The sequence below is a fragment of the Lipotes vexillifer genome, unplaced genomic scaffold, assembly GCF_000442215.2.
Source record: "Lipotes vexillifer unplaced genomic scaffold, Lipotes_vexillifer_v1.1 scaffold437, whole genome shotgun sequence".
Classification (NCBI taxonomy): domain Eukaryota; kingdom Metazoa; phylum Chordata; class Mammalia; order Artiodactyla; family Lipotidae; genus Lipotes; species Lipotes vexillifer.
The window spans coordinates 1,342,890-1,352,557 of record NW_006785990.1 but is presented as its reverse complement, the minus strand read 5'-3'; the positions used below and the strand labels follow the sequence as shown (position 1 = coordinate 1,352,557).

Sequence of the window (9,668 nt, the reverse complement as noted above, 5' to 3'; positions counted from 1 at the left end):
TCCCGAAACGGGGCACGAACCCGCGTCTCCTGCATCGGCAGGCGGACTTTCAAGCACTGCGCCACCAGGGAAGCCCAGGTTTAAGCTTTTAAAACAGCATTTGTTGCAGCAGGAACACCATAAGGCCAGATAAATGGATTACACTACTCTAACTAAAAGAAGCTAGTTACAGGCAAGAAATCAGGCACTCTATTAGCAGAAAGAGAAAAAACTTCGAAGAAATTACCTGGCCAGGTAGTGAGATGAGCACTCTCTTACACTTGTCTTAGGAGTGTAAATGAGAAACCCTTCTTGGCAGCAAGATTGCAATATTTATCAAGAATCTCAGATTTTTTTTTTTTCATCTTAAAGAATCTTTAAAAAGTTCATATCCACTGGTTCCATTTTTAGGAGTGTAATCTAAGAAAATAAATATATGAAGATTTATGTACAAGGATGTTCAATATATTGGTTATATTTTCCCAAACAACGAAAATAACCCAAATATTCAACAGGGAATTATAAAAATAAATTGTTCCAGCTACTTACTGGAATGCTATGTAGTCAATTTTTTAAAAAATGTTTTCAATGGATATATAATGACATGCTTTATCTTAACATTAAAAAAAAATATGCAGCAGCAAAAAAGATCAAAGAAACATTCAACTGTAAATAGTTGTACTAACTGGCAATAGGATTTTGAATGATTTCATTTGCTTCTTTATTCTGTCCTATGTTTTCCAAAATTCCTGCAATGAGTACATATTTTTAGGGTTAGAAAAAATGTTTTGTTCTTTTTTTTTTTAAAGGAAAATAACCCTTGGCTGCAATAGGCTTATATAACTATTATAACTTCTCTATCTACACAAAGGGAAGAGTGTGTGGCCACTTACCCGCCCTGTGTCCACACTGGGTTTCTGGTGGCTGAAATGCACATCTGAGGGACATCTGTATGTACACTAACTTATTTGTTATAAAATTTCACTGGATAGGTGACTTCTGATACACAATATAGTCCAAGCAGAGTATCACAAAACACATCACTAAAGTATACTAAAATAAGGTTATTTACTTAAAAATGATATACTGGATGTAATCTATATATAGAACAAAGCAATTAATGGTAAACTTAATAAGGCACCTTTTAAACCAGATGCTGTACAAAATACATTGTGTGTTACATATCAAAGACGAATCTATATTTTTGGTGTTTTACAAATGCATAATAAAACTGCTTGTTTTTAACCTTCTTTCAGCGTATATGTACAACTTTCCTAATTAAGCTATAATGATACTTTCATTTTATACAATATATACTACATTTTAGTTTTTAAATGGGCAAAGACAACAGTCACTAAAAGGGCTTAAATAATTCCATTGAAAGCATAGTACAGAGCACAAGCTAAAATTATAATATATTTAATCCTTTACAAAAGCAGTATTCACATACCTTCCTTATAGGATGATTACACATAGCTTCATGTGATGCTGCCCTAGATTTAATCTGCTCTTTATGAATGTATCAGCTCTCTGCAGTTTTCACTGTGACTCTCATAATAGCACTGAGGCAAGAAGATGAACTGCTACACTGCTATTTTAACATCTGACCCAAGCAAATAATAAATATTACCACTTTTAAACAGTACAAGAGCTGCAACAATCTTTTTAAAAAAAAATAAATTCGTATTTCTGCTGTTGAAATTATTTTAGATATTTAGAAACATTTCAAAACGTGTATGAAAAGAAAAACAAATAATTTAATTTATAAAATCTTGCCTGGAATAAATTATTCAATATCAAATTTGATCTTGGGCCAACTTAGAGATGCATGATTCTTTAAACATTGTATTGCATTTTTGTTCTAAACAGAAGCAAAGCATCTGGGGAAAAAAAGGTACTGAATATTTTTTAGAGCAAATAAATAAAAAATCTGGCACATTCTAGGAAAACATAATTTTCAAGAACTATAGGTCACTTTCTAAGCTCAAAAACACTCCTGAAATTGGAAAGGCAACACAAAATGTTGATTGAAATATCTTTTGTGAAAACATTTCCAGAGAAACCAGATTTGAATTTTATGCTTCAGAAACTTGTCCAATAAGAAAGCACAGGGAAAGCTTAGAATAGACACACTGAAGCCAATTCCTAGCATGCATGCCCTTAATTCTAAAGATATTGATATTTACCAGTATAAAGAGAATTCATAAGGAGAATTTTCTTTGAGGAAGGATTAACTTCTGTTATATTCAGGTAGTTTTGGTTTTTTGTTTGTTTTGATGTTTTAGTTATTTAAAGGGATGACAGACAGAAGCTACACATTTTTAAGATGCTAAGTTGTAAACAGGACCAAATAATGGCTTCCAGGGTTTTACAAATTATTATTTATGGTACCATGTAATACTTCCTCTTTTACTCTTTAAATATTTAAATATGAATTTAGAAATTTAAGAGTAAGAATAAAAGGAGAGAAAAAATAGATTTCATGCAACTTGTTTTTGACTTTAGGATTTCAAAAATGGAATCATTTGCTTTGTAAAGAACATGTAATATTAGAAAATATTTTTATTGAACAAGTTTCTTGGTATCATTTTTAATAGATCAATTTAATTAAAAAATCATTATAATGCTCTTGTACTTATATATTATCTGCAATTGTCTGCTTCCACATACTATTTTAACATTTCTAAGAATACAGTTTGCCTTTCCTTACATTTTTTTATTATTAAGATGACAAATTATTTTCAAGATTTATAGTTTATCAAATGAAAAATAAATCAAGGTTAACCTTACACTAAGTAGAGCTCATAAGTATTCCTAAATCACTTGGAAATTTAGATAAAAATACCTGTACTTCTCAGTACAGAGATGGGGAAAACATTCTCAAACAGGAAGTTACTGGGTACTATATATATCAATATATAAATTTACTTATCTTGATAAACACTTCAAGCTTTAGTTATGTACGATGAAAATTATTAAACTTGGTCAAAACTGTTAAAGCAAGTCTCAAATTTGTGATTGATGTATAGACAAATATGTAAGCATTTCATCCTTAAATGTCAGTCACATTTTTGGCAATGGATGGATACATGCTCTGATTCCTCCCCTTTAAAGATTTTTTAAACTATGTTGCGATATAATCAATTTATTTTATGCTATATTCAAGAAAACTGTCTCACTTTATGCACCCATGAGTTGTTTGTTCAGAATAAGACATTAATATTTAAAAGGCATTGCAGAAGTATAGTTAGTTTAAGTAAATCAGAATTACTCCTTGGGGAAACAAGGCATCCATAAATATGTAGCATTTTATTGAATAACAGCTATATGGTATAGATATAGGTACTGACTAGATATTGAACTTTTTGCCTGATTCTTCACTGTCTTCACAAACTTACGGAACAGAAATCATAAAACCAAAAATCTCAAATGATTTAAATGTCTAAAACAGTTGTTGACAAATGTATATTAACTCTGTGACAGAAATTTCTAATTGGAGGATCCTTTCATAAAGGAGAATTGAGATGATGGCATCTTAATGAAAGTCTATACCTATGGTTAGTTCTTGATATTTAAACAAAGTCCTAGACTTGATATACTACTTTGAATTAATTCTGAAAATTTACATGTAGTTCTACTTTACAACGTTTTTTTTCTGAAGAACTTTTAATTTTTTTCCCCTTAAGGATGGGATATGAGGTACACATGAGCTGGTTTCTATAGTATGAATGTATGTACATATATAAAATAGGGTTGTAAAGGAGCAGGTGCTTTGCAAGTAAAGCATATTACACGCAAAATATAAATAACTTCCCTTTTAAAAGTTACTGAGAATAAAGAATACAGAACATGGTTATAGGCACTTAAATTGCTATCAAATGCAGTAATTAGTATTCACTTCAATAAGAAGTGTTTTCTTTAGAAGGTTCATGGCATTGGAAGTTCCAACTTTGGATAGGATGCTTTTCATGACAAAAATAATAATTACAAAAAAAAAAAAAAGTTTGTGGTGGGAGGAAAACAGTCCAAATTTACATACACTTTAAACTCCTTTTGGCCTTTATATCAATTTTAATGTTAAAAAATAAAGTTGGTGGAGAAGCTAGCTCACTTGCAAGGTAAATGGCTTTTATGTGATTGGCAAATCTTGGTCAGATAATGCATTTTTAAAGCACAAAACCAACGGCCACCAATATGCTCCTGTGCATTCATAAATTATTTTCTTCTAATTCAAATGGCAGCAGAGGAATTCTCGTATGCATGTATGTACACAGACACACACACACACACCACTATCAAGGCATGACAAACTATCATAAACTAAGCAGTATCCCAAACAGATCATGATCCATAGGCTGTTTACAAAGGTAGAATACAAATAGATTAAATTTTCTCAGGTAGAAGGTAAAAGTGTATATTTCTCCATCTCTGCTGAATTCATTTATCTTCTTAAGGCTTTCACAGAAAGCACCATTTTATGAACAGGTAATTCAGTACCCAGAGTTTGACTGGAGACATTAATCAGGATTGAAGTCTTGATGCAGTTCATAAAAACCCAATAAAAAAAAGGCATCAAAAACCACATTTATAATAAAGCTGTCCATATATAAAGAATGAAGTGTTTAGGAGTTCCCAGCTTGTATTCTACAGAGTACTGAAAGGTTTAATATTAGCAGCCTGTGAAGGTGTAGTGAGGAAAGAGTCTGAGAACCAAGTTAACATCCTTATTCTATTCTAATTCCACCCGTTCCTTGGGTGAAAACAGTTCTTGCAGTCTAGAATTTCTCCTCATGATTATTTGTCTGTCAAATCTTTACATCTTGAGATTCAACCATCTTGGCAAGTGTCTTCTTGATTCTCAGAGCTGTAAGTCTGGAGGCTGGATTGTGAGCCCAGCATTCTGACATTAGCTTCAAAACTGCTCGTAGACACTGAAAAGTAAAGAGAATGTAGTGAGTAGGTAAATATCTTTGGCAACACTCAGCAATCACTTCCTAAGGGGACTGAATTCCACTTACTTCATCACTGTTCCATCGATTAGACACAATTGGCCGCAAACGTTTGACACACACAACCTCACGCATATCTTCATATGATGGGTCACTGGGTACCATGTTATAATATGGCAATTGGTACTCTTCTACGATTCCTGTAGTGAGTTAGAAATTACAGTGGGCGCAAAAATGGTGGCTGGACAAAATACATCAATCCATTCAGTACCTTCTACTGAACTATGGAACGGAAACAAATCTCTCCATAAAGAAGAAAAGATTACAGAGTGGATGATTCACTTTTAATAGTAAACGTATGTTCTCTTTTTTTTATGTCTAATTATTTTCTCTACCCCCACCATAGCTGTCCATATTGGACATACCAATATCCCTTAAAATAAGCAAGGCGAACCACTCACTTACCCTAAATTTTCAGTCGTTATTTATGTACACAATTGTTTCTACTAATGAATGAGGTTTTAATTTTTTTAATTATTTTTTTTTCTGCAGTAGAAAGACAACATATATGCAGAAAAGAGTTAATAAAGCAGACCTGAAACTGCTATTCTTAAAAGGCCTGCTTGCAAGACTGGCACTTGACTGGTGTCTGAGAACTTGCCTGGTAAACAGCTCCCTACACTCATATAAAACTAATGAAAAGGTGAGTCACTGTTCCTAGACTGTTTGTGCCAACAATATGGTTTATGCTGGACACCTGGCTTTCTTTCTAGAAGTTTGGAATTTTGATACATACTAGGCAGAGGATGCCCACGTGACCAGCCTCCAAAAAAATCTTTGGGTACTAAATCTCTAATGAACTTCCCTGGATGACAATATTTTACACATTATCACGATTCATTGCTGGAGTAACTTAAGCAAATCCCAAGCGACTCCACTGGGAAAAGACTTTTGGAAGCTTGTACCTGATTTCCTCTAAACTTTCTGCCCCATGCACCTTTTCCCCTTTGCTAATTTTGACGTGTAGCCTTTCAGTGTAACAAATTTTAGCTGTGAAGACAACTATATGCTGAGTCCTGGGAGTCCTAATGAAATCACAGAACTGGGGAGGGGTTGATCTTGGGGTTCCCTGACACACACGACATCTAAATTATACAACTGGAGCTGTTATTTTTTGAATGATGAGTATACAAACATAACCAGAAACATGCTACCTAAACTCCTACCTCCTGTGATACAACGACGAGCCATTTCCCAAATAATCAGGCCAAAGCTATAGATGTCAGCCATTATGTAGGGCTGGAAATGGTTTTTATTCAGGCTTTCATCTAGCACTTCTGGAGCCATGTAGCGTTTGGTACCCACCCTAGTATTCAAAGGTACATCAACTTCATTTGTATCACTGAAACAGAAGACAGACAATGTCCAGGTTGAGGGCCAAGAACAAAATCGTTTCTCATCTATTTTTGTCTCATATTGTAAAAGTCAGGGTCTCTCTCTGTATATATATAACAAAATAAAATAAAGATCTATCTTTCTATCTAATATGTCTACATCCCCTTAACAGAAATCCTTGGGGTCAGATGCATTTTGAAATTCAGCATCTTTCAGATTTAAAAAAGTAATATACCCTTTAAATATATACTATATATTATATAAATCTCCAGCAGGGTCTGCAGCAGTACTCAATCAAAATCATTAGTAAGTACACAGTGAAAAACTAAGTATGAATGTTCATACTAAGCTGGATAAATAAAGACAGTAAATACCTCACAACAGTTCAGGTCAAGTTTTGTCACCAACAATTTTTGTGCCTCTCTAAGAAAGAGAACAACACTGAATACGAAAAAAGTGGTACGTAATTATATCCCAGAACAAGTGAATGTGAAAATTAATTGAGAGGAATCATTTGCTTTTATCATTCTCATGTGATCCTTTGTGATTTAGGATTACATTTTTTTTCTTTATGGGTCCGACCAACTTAGTTCTACTGTGAGTAATGTTTACATAATCATATTGAAATGATGTTTATTGTTTTTTTCAATTTTTAGAGTAAATTTTAGAGTTAGAAGACATGAATGATTTGTTTTTAGGTCTCCAGATCTATTACGTTCTGAAAACTACTCTGAGGCAGAGATTAATATAATGTATTTTATATTTTCTTAAATTAGCATCTGATGAATATTTGAGCCAATATACACTCCACTGATGAAAACAACAGGATTAGAATACTGTAAAAATGATGGAAGAAGATTAAAATTTTTTAATGTTTGCTTTATCATGGACTAGTACTTTTAAATTATGGCCTGAAATGAGTTTTGAAATGTGAAATGGCTGCTGTATTCCAGAATTATAACATTAAAACAATTTAAATGGTTTTCTAAAAATCTGATATTCTCATTGTTTAAAAATATTGACAATATCAAGTAGTGATGAAGAAATGGCGTACTTATATCTTGTTTATGGGAGTGTAAACTGATGCACGCTTTCTAAAGGGATAATCTACAACATACTATTAATAACTTAATATGTACATACTCTCTGTTTAGCCTCTTCTCTAGCAATCCATTATGAAGAAATACTTGTCCAAGTGTTCAAGGATATTATATATGGATAAAATACAATATTCATTAAAGCATTTTTAAAATAATAGAGATAAACTGGAGGTAACTTTAATGCTCAGCAGTTGGGTCACAGATGAAATAAACTACAGTACATCTATAAAATGGAAAACTTTCCTTAACACTGTTAAAAAGAATGAAGTAGATCTATATATACTGAAACGGAAGGATGCCTAAGACAATAAAAAGTAGGAAATCAAGAATTATGTAGAATAGGAGGTAATTTTTGTTAAAAACAGAAAACACAATGACAACAAAACACGAAGACAGGGCTTCCCTGGTGGCACAGTGGTTGGGAGTCCGCCTGCCGGTGCAGGGGACACGGGTTTGTGCCCTGGTCTGGGAAGATCCCACATGCCGCGGAGCGGCTGGGCCCGTGAGCCATGGCCACTGAGCCTGCGTGTCTGGAGCCTGGGCTCCGCAGCGGGAGAGGCCACAACAGTGAGAGGCCCGCGTACCGCAAAACAAACAAACAAACAAACAAACAAAACCCCACGAAGACAAAAAAACCCCAAAACCCAATTTATATAATTATATAAGCACAAATACACGTTTGGAAATCCATTGTCCTGAATACAAATACTAACAGGTAAATATCTTTAGGAGATTACAATAATTTCAAAGCAATAGGTAAAGAACCACTCACCTGTTGAATTTAACAGCAAGGCCCAGGTCAGCAATACAGCAACTTCCATTTTTCTTGATGAGGATGTTTTTGCTCTTTAGGTCACGATGAGCAATTGCAGGCTTTCCTTGAGTGCCATAAATTTCTGTGTGGAGATGGCACAGACCACAGGCAGCTGAATAAGCCAACTTAAGCAGGGCTCTGGTGTCTAGTGTAGCACATTTCAGGAAATCATAGAGAGATCCGTTTTCATGGTAATCGGTAATCAAATAGAGCTGAGTCCAGGAACCTGTACCTTTAATATCTGCTGCTATAAAACCTGTTCAATTAATGAATTTAAAAGGTTAGTTACCAGATGTAGCTAGGAAGAATAATGAATGCTCATTTAGGATACTGAGAATAACTTAGGTATAATCTACAGGTAATAAAAATTTAACTTGTCTGACAAAATCTCTTGAATATATTACCAAAATTTTTATTTCTGTCATTTACATATAAAAGTCTATACTTTTGTAATTAATTTAAAGTAATCTTAATGATAATCATAAAAATGTTAATATGACTAAGAAAAAGATCACATATATAATAACCTAGGGAAATGCTATTAATCTACATGATTCTGTAAGTATGAAGAACTATAAAGAAGGAATGTGGAAAAGGCTCTTCATTTCAAACTGAAAAGTGGGCCCATTAAAATAATAAAGTTAGGGCTTCCCTGGTGGTGCACTGGTTAAGAATCCGGCTGCCAATTCAGGGGGCATGGGTTCGATCCTTGGTCCGGGAAGATCCCACATGCCTTGGAGCATCTAAGCCCGTGCACCATAACTACTGAGCCCGCGCTCTAGAGCCGGCAAGCCACAACTACTGAAGCCCACGCGCCATGATTACCGAAGCCTGCATACCTAGAGCCCGTGCTCTGCAACAAGAGAAGCCACTGCAATGAGAAGCCCGCACACTGCAATGAAGAGTAGCCCCCGCTTGCCGCAACTAAAAAAGTCCGCGTGCAGCAACGAAGACCCAACACAGCCAAAAATAAATAAAATAAAAATAAAACTAAAAAAAAAATAATGATAAAGTTAAATATGTTCAACTAAGAGTTCGCTCCTAACTAAGCCAACTCCCACTTGCCCATCAATGCCTTATCACATTTTCCTTTTCAGCCTGGCTCACTGACAAGCAAGTTCACGATACTGGCCTCCTTTCTTTCTCCTTTCTCTTCTCCTCCCTCTCTTCAGAAAAAGGTGAGTGCTGAGTTGAACAATGTCCCCCTCCCCATTCATGTCCACCTGGTACCTATAAATGTGACCTTATTTGGAAACAAGGTCTTTGTAGGTATAATCAAGTTCAGATGAGTTGATACTAGGTAAGAGTGGGCCCTAAATCAATGACTGGTATTCTTATAGGAAGAGGGAAATATGGATACAGACACACAGGAAGAAGGCCACGTGCCAACAAAGACAGAGATAGGAGTGTGGTCTCCCAAGCCAAGGAATG

The 9,668-nt window shown here is 34.5% G+C and overlaps 1 protein-coding gene across 1 annotated transcript in view; it reads right to left on the bottom strand.

Annotated features, from left to right (window-relative positions):
- Nucleotides 1–2,529: 2,529 nt before the first annotated feature.
- The window catches only part of BMPR1A (bone morphogenetic protein receptor type 1A), a 155,622-nt gene continuing 148,483 nt past the window's right edge, over nucleotides 2,530–9,668 (bottom strand). The window contains exons 10-13 of the mRNA XM_007458361.1: nucleotides 8,196–8,493; nucleotides 6,155–6,330; nucleotides 4,998–5,128; nucleotides 2,530–4,910 (exon numbers count right to left, since the gene is read on the bottom strand). Coding sequence (XP_007458423.1) covers nucleotides 4,785–4,910; nucleotides 4,998–5,128; nucleotides 6,155–6,330; nucleotides 8,196–8,493 — 731 coding nt within the window. The 3' untranslated portion in view covers nucleotides 2,530–4,784. The remainder of the gene's footprint in view (nucleotides 4,911–4,997; nucleotides 5,129–6,154; nucleotides 6,331–8,195; nucleotides 8,494–9,668) is intronic.